Source organism: Caenorhabditis elegans, chromosome III, assembly GCF_000002985.6.
Source record: "Caenorhabditis elegans chromosome III".
Lineage (NCBI taxonomy): Eukaryota > Metazoa > Nematoda > Chromadorea > Rhabditida > Rhabditidae > Caenorhabditis > Caenorhabditis elegans.
In genome coordinates this window covers 11,675,989-11,696,534 of record NC_003281.10, presented here as the reverse complement: position 1 = coordinate 11,696,534, position 20,546 = coordinate 11,675,989, and the positions used below count along the sequence as shown (strand labels likewise).

General features: G+C 34.2%; 2 protein-coding genes and 2 non-coding genes across 10 annotated transcripts in view; all 4 read right to left on the bottom strand.

Annotated features, from left to right (window-relative positions):
* Window positions 1–50: 50 nt before the first annotated feature.
* Y41C4A.22 (MS Related Protein) lies at window positions 51–1,260 on the bottom strand. Its single transcript, NM_001268208.3, has 2 exons — window positions 1,115–1,260; window positions 51–273 (listed from the first exon to the last, which is right to left on the bottom strand). Exons 1-2 carry the CDS (start codon window positions 1,191–1,193, stop codon window positions 89–91), a joined length of 264 nt encoding a protein of 87 aa, NP_001255137.1. The 5' UTR covers window positions 1,194–1,260; the 3' UTR covers window positions 51–88.
* A 105-nt stretch (window positions 1,261–1,365) lies between these two features.
* Y41C4A.29 lies at window positions 1,366–2,399 on the bottom strand. The gene has a single exon (NR_052764.1). It is a non-coding gene; the product is annotated as an Unclassified non-coding RNA Y41C4A.29 (non-coding RNA).
* Window positions 2,089–2,169, bottom strand: Y41C4A.31. Its single transcript, NR_101858.1, has one exon. It is a non-coding gene; the product is annotated as an Unclassified non-coding RNA Y41C4A.31 (non-coding RNA).
* A 154-nt stretch (window positions 2,400–2,553) lies between the features above and the next one.
* The window catches only part of crh-1 (CREB homolog crh-1), a gene marked incomplete at both ends in the record, with an annotated part of 36,215 nt that continues 18,222 nt past the window's right edge, over window positions 2,554–20,546 (bottom strand). The window contains 6 exons of one of the 7 annotated variants that reach the window (NM_001027688.6): window positions 2,554–3,100; window positions 3,861–4,054; window positions 5,027–5,242; window positions 8,199–8,403; window positions 11,232–11,325; window positions 20,038–20,114. In NM_001027688.6, coding sequence (NP_001022859.1) covers window positions 2,981–3,100; window positions 3,861–4,054; window positions 5,027–5,242; window positions 8,199–8,403; window positions 11,232–11,325; window positions 20,038–20,114 — 906 coding nt within the window. Of the gene's footprint in view, window positions 3,101–3,860; window positions 4,055–5,026; window positions 5,243–6,717; window positions 7,024–8,198; window positions 8,410–11,231; window positions 11,326–13,106; window positions 13,574–20,037; window positions 20,115–20,546 lie in introns of those variants that run through there. The other 6 variants (NM_001268206.3, NM_001027692.4, NM_001027691.4 and 3 more) reach the window with 6 other exon arrangements.

Here is a 20,546-nt window from a genome sequence, read left to right as displayed (position 1 = left end):
CAAGTGCTCCAGACTCCGCCTATTTTCATTCAATTCCCCACCCCAGGAACTTTGAAATTGGTTTAGGTTTATATCATTGAGAATTCAATTATAAAAACGGAAACAGTTGGATTATAGATAAAGAAAAAAGAGAAATGAGTATTGAAATTCGATTTGTGTCAGAAGTGGTCGCATGAACTTCTGAGGCAGCTGTAGTTTCCGGTGGGGGTACTGTAGTTTGAGCTGTAGTTGTTTGCGATTTGGTGGATTTTGCGTCAATTGGACCACCAAAACCTGAAAAAAATGGTGATTTAAGGTGGTAAAAAAATATGTAATCTGATAATTGGGAGAGTTTTCGAATGTCGAACAAAAAATTTTTTTTTTAATTAAAAAAAAAAAAAATTTTGAAATTTTTGCCACTTTTTAATAGTTTTTGATGGGTTAAGCATAGTTTTTCTGAATTCTCCATATATGAATTACCCGTTTTCAACAAACTTAGGCAACTTTTTATTTTTGCCCAATTTGTTTTTTTTTCAGCCATCCAATTTTTTCAAATTGTCTTTTTTCGGGCAAAAAAAAATTTCTGGAAATGTACAAAACCTCTATATTCTGAAAAAGGGCAATTTTTTAGAGTTCGAATATCAATTTTGAGTCCTTTAACTACAAAATTAACCATTTTAGAGGAGTTTCAAAATTGTGAATTTTTGCCATAAATTTTTGCTACTTTTTTGTCACTTTTTTTTGCCACTTTTTGTCACTGCCACTTTTTGCCTTTCTGCCACTTTCTGCCACATTTTGCCAAATATTTGCCACTTTTTAATAGTTTTCGACGGGTTAAACCTAGATTTTCTAAATTCTCCATATATGAATTACCCGTTTTCAACAAATTCAGACAATTTTTTATTTTTGCCCAATTTTTTTTCAGCCAAAAAGTGGCAAAATGACTTTTTTTCGGGCAAAAAAAACTTTGTTTTGAAATTGCACAAATTAAAAAAAAGAAATTCTAGCAATTTAATGCTATTATTTTAAACAAAAGCCTATCGACTATCAGCTGAAAATTCTACAAATAATGACAAAAAAATTCCAAAAAAATTATTGATTTTTTTAAAAGAATTCTCCCAAAAAGCCCCCTTACCTTGCTCATGGCTCGATCCAATTAACACGATAAGCACAAAAATTTGTAAAAATATCAATTTCTTGAAGCAAAAGCACATGATTTCCACCAAAAAATTTCAACAGAACAAATTGTGCTCTGCGAGCCAGGTAACCAAAACCAATTTCCAAATTTTCCCAGTAAACTCCAATTTCCTATGGTTTGTTATTCCCACACCTTTTTTAATCAATTTTTTTCCCCGGGAGCTCAGAGATCAGATGTACTTTTTCTAGTTAGGGGGATATGTTATATTTATTCCTGAATATTTTGTGTGGAAACAAGGAAGAACAACAAAAAAACCGATAAATCAATACATTTTTTTAGTTTTTTGTGTGTTCTTGATTGGTCTGCTGCGGGGGGAAATGAATGGAAATTTCAGAGAAACTACACAGGTTGAAGAAGAAGCTGACTGGTGATGGAGAAGCTAACGAATTTACAGTCTACGAATGATGGGATGGGTAGTATATTGAACAGAAATATGGCAAACAGGGGTGGTTTGGGTTTCGCGGAAGGAATACAAAATATAGTTGAGGAAATAATGTTGTATGATTCAAGAAAGAAAAAAAAAACGAAAACTGGGAAAGAGAGAACGGCATTTCCTATTGGAACGGAGGGAAGTGGTTTGCCACGTGTAGTCGGGAAAATGCGCAAAAATGACCATTTTGTGGGCGTGGTGACTTAAAGCTTGTTAAGCTCCGCCCATGTTTTGCATTTTCTTTTTTTTTTCGAAAATTGGAAATATTTGAGATTTTTGAAGCTCGGAATTTGAATTTTCGCATTTACCGGAATTTTTCTTTCGAAAAATTGACAAATAAGCTTCGCCCAATTTATGGGCGTGGCTTGTTAAGCTCCGCCCTTTTTAAAATTTATTTTTAAAAATTGGGTAATTTTTCTACACGAAATTTGGTTTGTGCATTTACTAGGAATACCATTTTTAAGAAAAAACAAAACAATGTTTGTGCATTTTGTGGGCGTGGCTTGCTAAGCGCCGCCCATTTTATAAGTGTGGCTTGTTAACGCCGCCCTTTCTGTGAATTGTTTTTTTTTTCAAAAATTTGAATTTTTCAGAAATTTTTGAAGCCCCAATTTTGAATTTTTGAGTTTACCGTAAAAAAATTATTTTTGAAAAAGTGGTGAATAAACTTCGTCCATTTTGTGGGCGTGGCCTGTATTTCTGAAACTCAGTTTTCAAAAAAAAAAAAAAATTGGGTGGTTTTTTTTCGGAAAAATTAGATTTTTTTCTAGAAATTTAAAAGCGAAAAACGAGATTTCGGGAAATCAATTCGAAAAGTTCAAAAAGGGGGCGGTACCTAATTGGGCCCCGCCCCTATCTTGGACGTTTTTAGGAAAAATGGGATTTCAAAAAAAAAAAAAAACAACTTTGCAGTTACACCTAAGAACTCTGATTTTTCAAAAAGAAAAAAAAAACTTGGACAAACCCCGCCCACTTAATGGATATCTACACAAAAACGCGCCAAAAATTCCGTCTACACGTGGCAAAACACTTGAGGAGAGGAAAAAATCGATAAAATGATAGTGAGGGGGGAAAACAGACAAAAAAAACCGATCGATATCACAATTAATTGAATGAAAGTAGTTAACTATGCGAGTGTTTTTGGAAGGAGGAGGAGATGGAAAAAAATTATTTTTTTTCCAAAAAAAATTACATGGGAACATTTATAATAATAATAATGTAGTAATAATAGTAGATATTTAGCAATTTTTTTTCTTTCAAAAATTAGGAAATAAAAATAAAAACGAGATTTCATTGGAGATTTCTTGTTGAGGAGGAGGAGGAGCGGGGGGATGGAAAAAGAGCACAAAAAGAGCACAAAAAACGACGGAAAATCACATTCCGTCCTTTTCCTTTCGGCAGTACAGCTCTTTCAGCGTTTTGAGCTCTTCGATGAGTGCTTTGTTCTGATTTTCCAGCACCGAAACGCGATTTTCCAGACATTTTACGTATTCCTGAAATAATTTTTTTTTTTTGATTTTCAAATTTTCTCTAAATTTTAAACTAAAATTTTGTGAAAATTAGGAGTATTTCACGAATTTTTTTTCTCGAAATTTAAGAAAAAAAATTAGAAAATCGGTGGATTTTTTTTTTGTAAAAAACGGTAAAAAATTAATTTTTTCAGAAAATTTGAATAAAATTCCAATTTAAATTAAAACTGGTTTTTTTTTCCGATTTTTAGGCAAAAAAAAAATTGATTTTTTTCCGATTTTCAAGCCAAAAAAATTTTATTTTTTTCCTCGATTTTTGAGCCGAAAAACAACTTTTTCTGAAGTTTTCAACTAGAATTTTTTTTTTCAAATTTTCAGTTCAAAAATCTTGATTTTCTGAAAATTTAACCAAAAAACCTGATTTTCAATTTTAAAAAAATCGCATTTTTTTTCCTGAAATTTTCAGCTAAAAAATGCACTTTTTCTTGTAATGTCAGTCAGAATATCTCATTTTTTCCCCAAATTTTTAGCCGAAAAATATACTTTTTTTGCACATTTTCAGTAAAAAAATAATGATTTTTAAGTCTAAAAAAAGTCTAATTTTTTTCATTTTTTCAGCCAAAAATTCCTTTTTCTTCCAAATTTTCAGTCCAAAAATCGTGATTTTCTGAAAATTTTAACCAAAAAAAAATCTGATTTTCGATCTTAAAAAAGTCTAATTTTTCTCAATTTTTCAGCCAAAAAATAATTTTTTTCCCTCCAAATTTCCGCTCCAAAAAATTACCTTCTTTTTTCTGCGGCACTCTTTCGCTGCCTCTCGATTCTTTAGCAATCGTACTTGTCGCTTTCGATTCGATTCATCTTCACCGTGCAGCGGTCCACCGCCCATTCGCATTGAGCCGCCCGTCATTGTTGGCGATGGGCTCGAGCTGTAGCCGCCGGAGAGCATCGGTGACTGCCAGTCCGTTGTGCCGAATTCTGTAGAATAATCGAATAGGATGAAAAATGGGAATATTTGGAATTTTTTTGCCAAAAAAAATGCGGTCAAAAAATATATTTTTTTAGAATTCCGCTGATTTGGAAAAACAATGGTTTCGAACTGTTCGATAACTGGAATGTTTTCACAATATTGCCAAAAAAATTATTTTTTTGGAAAATAAATTTTTAATATAATAAAATGTAATAGCTTTATTTGAATGATCATATATATTTTTTAAGTTAAATTTTTTTCTAACTGAAAATTTTTTAGTCTTCATTTTTGTATTCTTTAATCATTCATTAGCTTGTATATTATACTCTATAAAGAACAATTTTTAAAATAAATTTTTTACCACAAAAATATTTTCATATTGTCACTATATTGCCAAAAAATGGAAGAAAAATATGACTATTTAAATAAATGGATTAATTAAAATAACTATCGATACAACATTTTCAAATATTTTTTTCTTAAAATATGATATTTTTTGATGTCTTACTCGTATAAGCTTATGCTCAACTATTCAATTTTTTTTTGATTGAAAAAGTTTTTGTTTGCTTGTACATTATACTTTATACAGAACAACTTTTAAAATGCAATTTTTTATTACAAAATTTTTTATATACTGATTGGATTATGGATTTTCGTTAAATTTTTTTGAAAATTAAAAAAAAAATTTATATGCCTAAAAACATATAAGCTTATGCTTAATTATTCAATTAAAAACAGAACTTTAAAATTTCTTTAATTTTTCGTTTAATTATTCATTAGCGTGATTACTCTGTGAAACACAGTTTAAAAAATTTAAAAAAAATTCTGTTCTATTAATCATGAATTAATTATTTAAGCCTATATTAGGCATTACTCGATTTTGAAAAAATTCAATTTTGAATTTTTTTTTTCGAAATTCCACATTATATGACGCAAATTGATCGATTTTTCAGAATTTTTCGTACAAAAATCCCACAAACCTGGAAAGCTGACAGCATCAATTCCCAACATTGGCTTCATTGCACTTCCAATGAGCCCAGATGTGCCTTCAAGTGATTGTACGGATTGTTGTTGGGATGGTGTACTGCTAGTTGGTGGTTGTACAGACATTCCGGCAATTCCACTAGAAGGTCCCGGTACTCCTCCACCTCCGCCGCCGCCGCCGAGTCCGTTTTGTTGTGGTCCTCCTGGAAATACTAAAGAAAAGTTAGGTTTTTTGCTACAATATTTCGTTGAAAATTAGACAATTTTCGAGTTGTTCAAAATATTTAATAAAACTAGGTGTAATTTTGTTTAAGGACGTATATCTAAATGTCTGGATTATATTTAAAATAATTTTTACATTCTGGAAATTGAATTTTTGGTTTTTTGGCCTATAAAAATGTAGTTTGCTACCTAAATCCTACAGGAAATTGAATAGATTTTTTTCTGATTTTTCTCTGATAAAAATTATATCTAGCTTATCTAATACGGAAGAAAAATAGGGGGGGATTTAACAAAACATTCTGATTTCGTTTGTTTTGGTTCACTTTTTCAGACTTTTTAAATTTTCGGACAATAAAAATGTAGTTTCAAACCTAGAAAGTCTTATAATTGTTTAGCTTATATTAATTAACGTATGTATATAAAATGAAGGCTAATGATGAGTTCGACTTTTCAGAATTCAAAAAAGTGTGTGTCTTTAAAATGAGTAGCTCAACTATATTTTTAAAAATTGCTGGAAGAAAAAAAAAATGAAAACCTGCAAAAAGTTTTGCCCACACCTCGAAAAACGCCATAATTATTGTGATGTGATTCGCTTAGAGTGATGACTAGCGATTCATTAAAACACGCAACATAACACAAACTACGATGGTTTAGAGATTTGCAATCGAGATATTGTCATTTTTTCTGTCAATGTGTTACATTTTGCAGAAAAAAATCGGTTTTTTTTTGTTAATTTTTCGAAGAATCTTGAAACTAGGCACTTAAATCCTATCCTACTCAGCACAGTTAAAGGTGGAGTAGCGCCAGTGGGGATTTTGTCTGAATGTACTCAAAATGATCCAAAACAACCAAATATCATAATAAAACACTCCAAAAAATTTTAGATTTTTCACAATTTTTGGTTAAAGTTTTGGCAACATGCCAAAATTTTGAAAAAAAAAAGAGCTTTTGAGGAAATTGGAGGGAATTTTTTGATAGTGAATAAAAAATATTCAAAAATTTTTTGAAAAGTTTTATCATGATATTTGGTCATTTTGCGACCAAAGGAGTGGTTTTTAACAATTTCCCTACTGGCGCTACTCCACCTTTAATAATATCAAATTTCATAAAATAGTTTTTTTTAATAAAAAAATCAACAGTTGTGTAATATCTAAAATAAAACACAATGCCGAATGTCGTCAAGATATCGTGGCGAGACCCACTCCGTCAAATCTATACTAAATTACGATGCAAGTTTGTATTAAAATAATCTGTTCAATAAACTATTCGCTATTTAGTTAGTGCCACTTCTAATTGTAAGAAAAGGGGTTCGCATTTTAGATGTAACTTCATTACTTCTCTAAATATTTTATTTAACATTTCCAGAGCTACTTCATAATTTTTTCTAGGCGAAAAACCCTAAAGTCTTCAATTTTCCGAGTAACTTAATTGTATTGCTGCTCAAATCCATCCTACCAGTTCATACCATTCATATGAGAATGTCCATTGAAAACCAGTGACTCCATTGAAACTGTAGACCAAAAAAAAAAATTAAAATAATATGTGATCCTATCGATAATAATAATAATACGGTCAACTGATGATGAAGATCGGAGACGTTGAAGATTGGAAAAACTATCGGGGGTCTCACTGTGTGTGTGTGTGATTAGAGACTCCTAGTAGAGAGAAACGCTTGAGAAAAAAAGTGACGTCAATTCCTGTCGAATAGAGTTACCAGAGAAACAAGCGGGAAGAAGACGAAGAAACTGTGCGATAGGATACGCAGAGACAACAATCATCATTGATAACACACAACTATCTCTCTCTCTATCTCCCGGGGCACAGAAAAGATCTAAATAACTCTCCGCTTCTCTGCGTCCTCTCGTTCGACTCTTCTTTTCAACTCCCCGGTGAAAAAATGAAAGAACGAAATGACGAAAGTTTCAAAAAAAAAAAACTAGGGGCATCAAAAGTTTCCAATTTCTAGGCGGAAAACATTAGAAAAGTGATGCGAAGGCACGCAGATAAGGAAGGTGATAGGGATGAAATACTTATCACAACTACGTTGGAATGAACACTTGATCATTCACCTTGTAGTACTCTTTTAGAAGTGCACAGGGCGACAATTGCAGTTTGGCAAATTTTATTCCGGCAAATTGCCAAATTGCAGTTTGCCGGATATAAATTTGCCGAACGTTTTTAAAGAGGGTTTTTTGAATACGGTTAAAAACTGTGCCTTTTTGAAATTTGATTTTTAAAAAACATGAGCAAAACAAGAAATTGTCGGCAAAACGTCAATTACCAAAAAATCGCCAAATCGGCAATGTGCCAGAATTTTTAATTCCGCCAATTTACCGGTTTGCCGGCAAATTGCCGATTTGCCGGAAATTTCAATTCCGGCAATTTGCCGATTTGCCAGAAATTTCAATTCCGCTATTTTGCCGGAAATTTTCAATTCCGCCAATTTGACGATTTGCCGGAAATTGTTAATTCCGGCAATTTGCCGATTTGCCGGAAATTGTTAATTCCGGAAATTTGGCGGATGTCTGGAAATTTTCAACTCCGACAATTTGCCGATTTGCCAGAAACTTCAATTCCGGTAATTTGCCAGAAATTTCATTCCCGGCAACTTGCCGATTTGCCGGTTTGCCGTTCGCCGGAAATTTTCAATGCGGAAGAGTGTTTCGAGCCAGATTACAGAGAGTAGATTAAGAAAATCCAATAATTTTATTTTTTTAGGCAAGTCGAAAAAATAATAATTTTAAATGTTGGATATGTTCTATAATCCTTTTTTTTAGAAATTATATTCGGTTACATTTTAAAATTTTTAATAAAAATTTTTTTCGATAATTTTCGCACTAATCAAAAGCTTCACACGAGTTTGTAGAAAGTAGGTAAATATAAATTTTTTAGAACCAAATTTTTTCGAAAAAAAACAACCCCCCGAAAATCCCCATCCCAACTGACCTTTGGGCTGTGAAGCGGCAGCGATCGCCGCGCTAAAATCAAAATCCCCGTTGATCGGCGCGAATGGCAAGACGAGTGGCTGATTGGACAGAATTGATGAACCGAGTGGAGATCCGTATGGTGACGCCGCATTGCTGGATGGCAGAATCCGATTGGGTGTTGCTGCAGAGGTAGGTGGCGCTGTTGGCGGAGGCCGCATTACTGACTGAAACTGAGAACGAACTAGTTAGGCTTTTCAAAAACATCCAACGTATTTCATTATTAAATTATATGAATAAAATATTATATTCCAATTTGTCAGCAAATTGCATTAGCAAGAAAATCAAAATTTGATTTCAAAAAAAGTATAAATCTTATTAGAAAACCTTATTATATGTTTTTTTTTGCTACCAGAAAGTTTTGTATCGCGAAAAATATCAGAACTCGTGGTAAATTGCCGGAATCGAGATTTTTGGAAATTTCAAAATTTCAATTTAATCGATCGGCAAAATTGTACGTATCCTATGGATTTTCCTACATCTATTTTTAAAATTATATGATTATATCTAAAGAAAACAGGAAAACATTTCAAAAAGACACAAATCGGCAAATTGCCGGAATCGAAAATTTCCGGCAAATCGGCAATTTTTCGGAATTGAAAGATTTCGACAAATCGGCAAATTGCCGGAATAAAGATTTAGGCAAATCGGTAAATTGCCGGAATTGAAAATTTCTGGCAAATCGGCAATTTTTCGGAATTGAAAGATTTCGGCAAATCGGCAAATTGATGGAATTGAAAATTTCTGGCAAATCGGCAAATTGCCGGAATTGAAAATTTCCGGCAAATCGGCAATTTTTCGGAATTGAAAGATTTCGGCAAATCGGCAAATTGCCGGAATCGAAAATTTTCGGCAAAGGCAAATTGCCGGAATTGAAAATTTCCGGCAAATCGGCAAATTGCCGGAATCGAAAATTTCCGGCAAATCGGCAAATTGCCGGAATTGAAAATTTCCGGCAAATCGCCAATTTGCCGGATTTGAAAATTTCCGGCAAATCGGCAAATTGCCGGAATTGAAAATTTCTGGCAAATCGGAAAATTGCCGGATTTGAAAATTTCCGGCAAATCGGAAAATTGTCGGAATTAAAAATTTCCGGCAAATCGGCAAACCGGCAATTTGCGGGATTCGCGGGATTTGCCGACCGGCCCTTTAAAGTTAAAACAGTTCTCCAACGTTCAAAAAAAAAATGTTTCTTAACACCAAAAAAAAAAAACTCACCCCATTAAATAATATCATTATTCTTATTTTTCTAGCTCAGCTGAATAAGTATATCTAAACACTTTTCCATAATCTCCTAACCCGTAACTACTTAAATACCCACCTCCTCGATTGTCACTTCTCCTAGGATACTCAGTTAAACATCGAAAAGCTTAAATGTCAAAAAGAAAGGAAACTTTTTCCAGGTGTGTATTGAATTAGATGCAGGTGTTTTTTTTTGAATGCTTCATTTTTATTTAAATTCGATTTCAGGAGACCCTGACATTTTCGAGGTGAGGGTGGAGTTGGACGTGCAGATGTTTTAGAAAAGGTGTGGTTTTCTGGAAGTTCGAAAAAAAAGAGTATAGGAATATTTAGCATTAGTCCTTCCTTACTATTAAAGGTGGTGTAGGCGAATTTTTTTAAAATTGCCTTATTAGGCCCAAATTGCCTGAAAACATCGAATTTCATAGTGAAACTTCTTGAAAACTTTCCAGAAAAAAGTTATGACGACTCAAAAAATGACCTAAAATTAGTTAAAATCGGAAATTTGACTTGCCAAGCGGCTGGAAACATTTTTTTTTTTGAAATCACCGTCAAATTTTGAGTATAGAAGTTGATCATCTTGCGTTTTAAACTTGATTAAGGTATTTAAAAATCGATTGACGGCGAGTTTTGGTTTTAAAAAATTAAAAATCTCGCCGTCCATTGACTTTTAAATACCTTAATCAAGTTTAAAACGCAAGGTAATCAACTTGTATACTCGAAATTTGACGGTGATTTTAAAAAAATTGTTTCCAGACGCTTGGCAAGTCAAATTTCCGATTTTAACTAATTTTAGGTCATTGTTTGAGCCGTCATAACTTTTTTTTTGAGAAGTTTTCAAGAAGTTTCATTATAAAATTCGGTGTTTTCAGACAATTTTGAGTCTAATAAGGCAATAAAAACAATTCGACTACACCACCTTTAATCGTAAATATACAATGAGGATTGCTCATCCTTTTTATTTTCAATTTTCGTGTATTCAGTGTTTTTTTTTCATATTAATTCCCTATGTTTTAATCGTTCCACGGAAACCCGTAGGCATGGAATTTAAATTTAAAACAAAAAAATTAAGTTAGTGTTGTATATTTACGTGCTTGTTTAGTCCTTCAATTTCTACAATTTAAGGTTTCATTCAAAAAAAAAGTCAGGAATTTTTTTTTCTGACCAACTTTTTTCTAGTTCAAAACTCTCAAAGGCAACTAACTAGGTAGGCGCTAGAACGCCTGCCTGCCTGGCCTTGGCATGCCTCTCGCCTCACAACAATGCACATTGTTTTCCTTTCTTAATTTGATTTTTAACAAATTAATAGAAATTTGCAAATTTGAAAATTCACGTCAAAGTGCAGAAAATAGGCGAAAGGCTGGCGGGCAGGTTTCAGGCAGGCCCTGAAACCGAGCCTGCCTACCATGGAAGCCCCCCGGCTTCTGGGGCTGAAAAATATTTTTTCTGAAACTACCGTAACCCTACAGTATTCCTACTGTACCATTATTGTACCACTACAGTACCCCGACTATATCCCTACACTAAGCCCAACTCACTATCCCTCCAGAAGCTAAAACTTCACAGACTACAAAAACTACATAGACTACAAACTATGGACAAACGGAATAAGCGCTTTATATATAGTAAATGATATATATATATCATTTTAAAAACACCATCAAATTCCGAAATTTCTAATTTTTAAAAATTTCAAAACCCAGAAAATGCCGAAATATCCCAGCGCACCCCTGCTCTAGACTATCCTTATTACCTGTAATGGTGAAGCATCTACACTGGACGGCGGCGTCTCCTCCGGCTCCTTCTTCATCACCTTATCCGCCGTTTCTAGATCTTTGAGGATCATGCTGAAATTATTGATTTTATTATTTTTAACACTTTAATATTTCAAATGAGAACCTAAAAAATTTCAATCACTATCACCCTACCTGGACAACAAGCTCGTCGACATTTTCAGCCATCAAAAGCATAATACTCAAAACAAAAAAACTTAAATTCGCATCTCTTGCAGTGCCGCGCCGCTGAAGGAAAAAGGAGTAAACTATGACGTCAGCGGGGTGGCAAAAAAAGACGGTGGAGAAACTGATAATCGCTGATAAAAATGAACGAAAATGATCAGTGACGTCATCAGGTACAACACCTTGTGTCTTGTTTTCTTACGTCGCGATGAGAGAGAAATTTTTAAAAATAGAATTTTAATTACTTTATGAGTGACGAATAAATATTAGCAAGATGGGCAATTTTGAAATTCACAAATTTTTTTGTCGACAAATTCGGCGATTCGGCAAATTGCGGGAAATCTTAATTGCCGGCAATTTGCCGATTTTCCACAAATTTAAATTCCGGCAATGTGCCGATTTTCCACAAATTTAAATTCCGACAATGTGCCGTTTTGCCAGAAATTTCAATTCCGGCAAGTTGCCGATTTTCCGGAAAAAAAATCCTTTGTAGCCCATCCCTGGGTTGAATATAATGGGTTGAATAATACTCAGCTGCTAAATTTTGCGTTTTTCGCCTATGCGCCTTTAAAAAACGCTGAAATTTCAAATTCTTTATTTTTCGATAAAAATCATTTCAGTTTAAAAACCAGAGAGAACCATTTCGATGAAAATTCAATAGTTTTCTAAATTACTTGTACTCCTCTATTAGTACGGCATGTCTAATATGTTTTATTGCATTTTTTAATAAAAATCTATATAAAATTATATTATCCTTTACTATATAGCATTATTATTCACACTTCTGACTGATTGTTGTAATCATTTTGTATTCTATATGTTTTAATTTCGTTCAGTTCATCACAGCGGCTTCAAATCGGCTTTAACTGACTCAAAAGTGCGTCATTTTGATACAAAAACTCGAAAATGCTCACATCATAGTGTGTGTGAAATTTTTTATTTATGCACCAAGCGGCGAGAACCCAAATGTCTTTTCGAGGTCAATGACGTTTGATTGACGACGACGACGTGTTTTTCCGCAGAGCCCGGAGAGCACTAACAATAGATGTTGAAGGTGTTCCGGAAGGATATCCGGACTCCGGAGCAACTCGAATGTGGTGGGTCAACCGATTATCTTCGGGGGAACGGAAATGGGAGCTCGTTTGACACGAGCAACCGGGTCGCAATTGGTTTTCTAAACTGATCGATATGCCTAGGCTTAGCAGCTAGGCTCGGCTGCTAGCTAGGTCTAGGCTCAGCAGAGATTCTTATTGAGTAATTGATAAAATACTAGTGATTTATGTGTCCTTTTCAAAAAAACCTCAAGTTTGGGATAATATTTTAATTATATCAGTGATCAACTAAGTAGTAACACTTTTTAATAGGCCTCAAACTACTTCCGAACCTTTTTCACAGTTTGAGAACGTTTAAGTTGATAATTGTGTTAAAAACGTAGTAATATGTAAATTCAGAGGTTGAATAACATTTTATATAAATATGGTCAATAACGCAACGCAGATATATATATATATGTATATATACTTATTTGTTTGAATACAAAAGCACGATTTTTGTAGGTAACTTTCGAGAGGATTAGTACTTATGGTTTGGGGTTTGAATATTTTAATTCCCATGTGTTCAAATTTCACGCTAATGAGAATACCATGACTCATTGATGTGCATTATCTAACCTTCTCTGATTAAATGATAGTCTGCTCAGAACGACCATGGCAGCATCTTTGAACCGAATCCGATTATTTCCATTCTCGAACGGTGGGGTGCCTAACTGGTAGAGCGCATTTGGCGGGAAATTCGCCATCATTGCTTGAGCTGGCAAAAGTGGTGTGAAGCCCGGCAGTGGCGCATATTGCTGTGGAAGAACCACCGGCGGCGGAATCATTCTTGCCGGCGGTCGGAACGCGGAGAGCGTCGCCGTCGACGCCGGTGGAAGTGGTGAAGACGAAGACGTGGCGCCCTCTGAAGCTCGTGCGAGAAGTTTTTTTTTTGTTGAAAGATCAATAAGAGGAGGTAATGAAGCGGAGAGATGTGAAAAATCATTGAAGAGGAACGATAAAAAAGAATGGAATATTAATTTCGAGAATAAATGTGTCTGACTGACTATTCTGATCTTATAAATTTCTAATATAAATTGTCCCATCATGAATCACCGCGGGTACCTACAAATTTGTGAATATTTGGCAAAACAAAGCTTGTTGATCTGCAGTTGCCACGTGAGAAGCTTCATACTCCTTACATGAGAAAAATGCAAGGCATCGTGGGAATGTTGAAAGATCATAGTTTGATCATTTAGATGTTTGCTATAAAGGATTAACGTCTAATTAGTGATTATGATATCTTTAGTAGGATCCCAAGGTCATAGTCTTAATGTCGGTAGTATCAGTAAAGTGATTTTACAAAAAAACTTTAATTGACACCGCAAAATCCAAACTAGTTCAGAAAAAATTCCAAAATTTATATTCAGAATAGCTCAATATGGAAGAAAGTCTGCGAAATAACCAGGAAGTGGGCGGGGTTAAAGGTGGTGTAGTCGAATTTTTTTATTGCCTTATTAGATTCAAAATTGTCTGAAAACACCGAATTTCATAATGAAACTTCTTGAAAACTTTTCAGAAAAAAGTTATGACGGCTCAAAAAATGGCCTAAATTAGTTAAAATCGGAAATTTGACCAACTTCTCAATGTCGTAGCGGCTGGAAACAATTTTTTTTGAAATTACCGTTAAATTTTGAGTATACAAGTTGATTATCTTGCGTTTTAAACTTAATTAAGGTATTTAAAAGTCGATGGACGGCGAGTTTTGGATTTAAAAAATTAAAAGTTTCGCCGTCCATCGATTTTTAAAAACCTTAATCAAGTTTAAAACGCAAGATAATCAACTTGTATACTTAAAATTTAACGGTGATTTCAAAAAAAAATGTTGCCGCTGCGACATTGATAAGTTGGTCAAATTCCAAATTTTAACTAATTTTAGGCCATTTTTTGAGCCGTCATAACTTTTTTATGAAAAGTTTTCAAGATGCTTCATTATGAAATTCGGTGTTTTCAGACAATTTTGAGTCTAATAAGGCAATGAAAAAAATTCGACTAAACCACCTTTAAAGTTGTATAAAAAACTCAAATTCCAAGAGAGGTGTGAGATTCTCTTTAAACCAAACTTTGGAAACTATAGAAAAAGATCTATGAAGTCTATGAAGTTGTGCTGATTACAAAACATCCAATAGCACAGAAAGACTCTCTGCTGCTAATCTGCTTAGTATTCAGAGAAGAGACGACCTAAAACCAATGTTCTGAGGGTGGAGGTCGGGTGCTCATTTCTAATTAAATCAAGCACACACATACACACACACACATACACAGAGAGAGGGGCACAAGAACCACCTTCAAGATGATGATGATGATGTTGAAAAAAAGAAGAGAAATGGAGGGAAAACGGTCCATATCAGATTTCTTTTCCTCCCCCCCCCCCCCTCTTTTGAGGTGGGGGTGGTAATGGCTGCTGACTCCGCCCCCACCACCACCAGCTCTCTACTCGAGTAATTCAGTGAGATATTGAAGAGAGCGGAAGACGAAGAGATATCTCACCACCACCCACAACTTGTTGTCCTCTACCTCTTTTCAGAGAGAAAAAAAAAGAGTATGTTGCTCTTTGGATAGAGTTGACCGCAATTTGTGTTTTGTTGGGGGATATGGGTTCTGGGAAATAAATATATTGATTGGCAACAGTGTTGTTTTAGAATTCGGCTATTAAACAACTTGCAGTTCACCGAATATTTTAAAACTTAAAAAGAGTGGCCAAGTTTGTCGAACAAATCAGAAGTTGCCTTTTTTCAAACGATCGTCGAATCAGTCTGTAGGTTCCACAATTGCCGATTTTCCGAAAGATTCGAAATTGGCAATTTTGCCAATAGTATATTAATAGTAATAATTTATATCCAACAATTCCTGAAATCGGTTATTTCCGATTTTGCAGAATTGTAGAAAACATCCGAGATGGGCATTTTTTTCAAGCGCCAAATTGTTTTTGGGCTTGAAAGTGCGCCAATTGTCAACTTGTGGCACTTTACAAAGTTCGGCAATGTCGGAAGATGCCAAGTTTGCCAATAACTTTTAATGACAAAATGCCGATAATTCCTAAAATCGGTTATTTCCGAATTTGCAGAATTTTAGAAAACTTCGCAATTTTCAAATTGCACCAGGGGTGGGCGGCAAGCGATTTTTTCCGGCAAATCGGCAAATCGGCAAATCGGCAAACTGAATTGCACCCAACCAATCGCTAAAGAACATTTAAAAATACAAAAAAATGACATCAGTGTCACCTGTGAGCTTAACAAAAAAAAATAGTAAACTCCGGTTTGCATAGAAATCCTATTCAACAAAAAAATCAAACGATTTCCTGTCACCAATTTCCTGTTAGCCTCTTCGTCTTCTCTCCTAATCCTGCTGCTCTGAAACTAAAACTGAAACACACACACATCGACTTCTGCTCCTTGGAATCTGCCGGCCGGGGGATTAATAAATTGATAATAATTGTATTAAAATCTCCATTTATGTGCGGCAAAAAGGCTATGGGGAGAAGCCAGTCACTTAAACCACAAGTCACATCTTTTTTGTGGCGGCTCTCTGGCTTAGCCACCCCCAAAAAATGGCTCAAATATCATGGTCAAGGAGCTGAAGCTTCAGATCATATGTGTGTGTGTGTGTGTGTGTGTGTGTGTGTGTGTGTGTGTGTGTGTGTGTGTGTGTGTGTGTGTGTTTCTGTGTGTCAGCACCTTCTCCAGTTTACATAAAGGTTTTGCAGAGCATTTTTGAGTGAGCTCAAAAAAGATTATAGGCTTCTTTCAAATTTCAATTGCTCCCTCGAGCCGTAAACGCTAATGAACACCTGAGATTCTAGACAGAGAGCATTATTGTGCTCTGAGCTCCTAAGAGATGAACAGAAAAAAAAACCAAATGAGTAGTAAATGAGAAGCTCTTCTGATTTTCAGAGAAAGAGGATATTATTGCGGGTGGCACTGCCAGGAAGTTCATGTCTCATTGTTCGGAAAAAAAACCGCCGAAGGGCTTCATAATTATCATGAAGGTCTTCGGTGTCAAAAAATTGGATGAGGATTAGAGGTGAATGCCATCGGAAATAGATTCTTCTCCAGGTGCATTTTTTAAGGGGGATTCTAGGAATATCGGATGGCTTGTGGCCACATTTTCTCGAAAAATCGGCTTCACCAATTTGTAGCAGGCAAGTTTCATGGGCTACCGGCCGAGATTTAGAAAACTCGGCCACCATGAAAAAGTGACGTCTCACGGGTAATAAAAAATGATCTACAAGTTGTCGAGGAACGGGGGCCCTAGAAATGGAGCACACAAAAAAAATTCGTCAGCGGCGGCGTGCTCCATTCATTTCCGTGAAGACGTTGCTGCAGATGAATAATTTGCGGTTTTCCGTCACCGCCGCAGCCCGAGAGAGGTGCAGAAAAACATAGAGATGGAAAAGGAGAAGCGAGCAAATGTTTTTGCAACAAGAAACAAACCTTCGACCTTTTGGGTGAAGCAGTCGATTAGCCAAATTATCGAAAAATGAGCGTTGGCGGATTAAAACTTTGAAAAAAGTGCAATCGAACCTAGATGACTTCGGAGCGGAAAATTTTTTTGTAGAAGTTTTAGCATCGAATTATGATAAAGAATCATAGAATTCAACAGACTTCTTGAATGATCATTATCCGAATAAATCCAGATTAAAATCAACTTTTCAGGCTCTTTTTCAGCTATGGCTTTTGGAAAAAAGTTGCATTCCGGCTCAGTCTTTAAGTTGTAGAAAATTACATGTCTAATCATAGCTCTGCCTGACATTCCGACAAAAAATTTCGTGAGAAAGAAGAATTCTGAGCAACAGCAGCTACAAAGATTGAAACCTTTTGCAACCGTAACCCGGCAATCAGTAAAAGGATAGCATCATTCCGAAAACCGGATTGAGAGCCGGAGAAAGGGCATGTAACCTGGTTATTAGCTGAACTAATCCTCGATGATGATATTATTGTTGAAGAAAGGGAGGAGGATTTTCAGCCGAGCGGAGTTGATTCTTCGTCTCTTTTTCTCGTCTCAAGAGATTTACAAGAGTTTTGTTAGAGCAGGGATCGAACTTCAAACTAGTCTTCTGATTCAGCATAGAATACCTTAATTAGGGCTTCCGTGGTAGGCAGGTGCGGTTTCCGGGCCTGACTGGAACCTGCCCGGGGCTCTATCACTTGCAGAATTTCTGAATCAATCCAGAAATCCAGCAAGATTACTGTAGTAACAAAAGTTCATCTACAGTACTTCTTGTTTAAAGGTGCAAGTGACGTGTTCTCCTCGAAAACCATCAAGAGAGGAAAAAGGCGCGATGGGCACCACGAATAATTGAAAACCTCGAGAAGAGATGTGTGGCGATAAAAATTCCGGGGGGGGGGGGGGGGGGAATGATGTCATAATGAAACGAGAAGGAACAACGGCAAGGAGAATTTTTTTTTCAAGGAGAATTTTCAGAACAAAAGTTTCAGAAGAAGCCTGAAGTTAGTGAAGAAAAGACCGCTTCAAGCTTGAGATTATGGGAATTTTCGAGAGGATTTTATTTTTTTGGAAAGGTCACGTCATGATAATCAGTAGAATATTCTGAGTCATGAGATGAATATGCGATAATTGGATTTGGGAGAAGTGTCTGGGTTTGGGTGTTTTTTTTTGGAAAAAATTATATGAAGAAGTACGAGTTTTTCTAATAAAGAAAACATTTGGCAGGAAGTTCAAATTTTTCGAAAAAAATTTGTTCCGGTGAATTCAAAATTTACAGCAAAAAATTGGTAGAAAATTCAAATTTTTTGAGAAAAATGTTGGCGGGAATTCAAATATTTCGATTTGGCGGGAATTTCAAAATTTACGTAAAAAATTTTTTGGCGGGAATTCAAATTTTCCGAAAAAAAATGGCGGGAATTCAAATTTTCCGAAAAAAAAATGGCGGGAATTCAAATTTTCCGATAACATTTTGCGGGAAGTTCAAATTTTCCGAAAAAAAATTTGTTCCGGTAAATTCAAATTTTATTGCAAAAAATTGGCGGGAAATTCAAATTTTCTGATAATATTTTTGCGGGAATTTAAATTTTTTCTGATTAAAACTTGTTCCGGGAAATTCAAATTGTCCGAAGAATTTTTTGGTTGGAATTCAAATTTTCTGAAAAAAATATTTCTTCCCGGGAAATTCAATTTCCTGAAAAAAATGTTGGCGGGAATTTCAAATTTTTCTGTAAAAAATTCGGCGAGTTTTTCAAATTTTTATCAGAAATTTTTGTTGGCGGGATATTCAAATTTTTCGAAACGAAATTCGGCGGAAAATTCAAATGTCCTGACAATGAGAAACTCCATTATGTTTGGCCTGACAGAAACTACATTTGTATCTAAAAATGTTCATAGTGTATAGATATTACCAATACGTGAAAATTTTAATTATATCCATATATATATATATAATATTCATCGTACCCACCCATCTCAAATATCACTATATCCAAATCCCAAAAACCCCATAATTATGACTTGTGCGCCTTCGTGTGCCCACTCGTGCTAAGCCATTTCACTTTGTAAATATCACTCACAAAATTTCACGCAAATTATGCCCCCTGAAACATGTGATCGTATCCCCCGAAGGAAATATAAACATATATCATCATCTTGAAAATTGTGTTGAGAAAAACATTTTAGAGCAGTTTACAAACCATTTTGAGTCGGCTAGCGGAGGAGATATACAATTAATTTCCGCTGGGAAATTAGCGGTGATAGTGATCGTTAATTTTTTTATATTTTGTAGGAAAACAATTTTTTAAAAATATGAGGGAACTATATTTTTGAAGAACTCAAAAATGTGCAAAATACCGTTGGAAAATATCAAAAAGTTATATGATAACTTTTCAGAGAAGCTATGCTGGTTTTTGATATTTTTTGATAAAAATATAACTTGAATAGGTCTCGAAATATCATTTCTAAATGATTCAGAAAAATTCGAGGAAATTTGTATTAAAACACCTCTAAATGAGGAAAACGTGATCATTTTATTACTTTTTTCTTAATTTTATAGAAATTCGTAATAACTACGGTAGTATAGTACATACGAATTATATATATATATATATATATATATATATATATATATATATATATATATATATATACATATATACGTATTTGTATTAATTTTCCACAGCGAAATTTTGTAAAACGTTCAAAATGTGTCGGAAATCGCAATAAACCCCTTCGAAATGAGGGAAAATAGAGAAAAATTTAAAATTTCTAAAAAAAAAAATTTTTTGATACTAACGAATTTAGCAGTATATATATATATATATCTTTTTCCATAGCTTTTGCGTTAAAATCGTAATAAAACCATTTTAAACCAGTAAATTAATGATTGTTTGGAATTTGCTGAATTTTTTTTTGGAAAATCGAGCATTTTTGGTTTAGCAGTACTCCTATTAACATTCTTTTTTTTTTCAAAAATTCGAAAAATTCCAGATTTTTGCACATTTTTCAGCTTTTCAAATACTTGTTTCTTATATTTTAACATCTTCAAAAATAAAAAACTAACCGATATGAGGGCCTCCTATTAAGTTGTTCCCGTCGTCGCCGTGCTTCATCCTCACTATCCCCACCTTCTTGTAATGCCTGAAATAATTTATGTTGGGATGAGGAGGAGTATTGGAGGGTAAAATTGGGTGATTTTTTTTAAATTTAATTTAATTATTAGGTAGCTTGTTAAATAATGATTTTTTAAAGTAAATCAAGACATTTAAAATTATTTCATAAGTTTCAAAATTTCTGAAAAAAAACAAGCATTTTTAATCTGAATTTTGTGTACAAATTTCACCAAAAAATTCGTACAAATTCATTTTTTTCCCAATATTTTAGGGTTGAAAATTAAAAATTTCTCCATTTTTTAAAGATATTTTAAACAAGTGTGATAATTTTTAAATAATGCCTTACTACATAATTGTTTTTTTTTAATTTCGAAAATTTAAACAAACTAGGTGAGTTTTACCGAAAAATACTAAAATTAATGTCTAATTAAATATTTAAATATTTAAATCAAAATTTTGA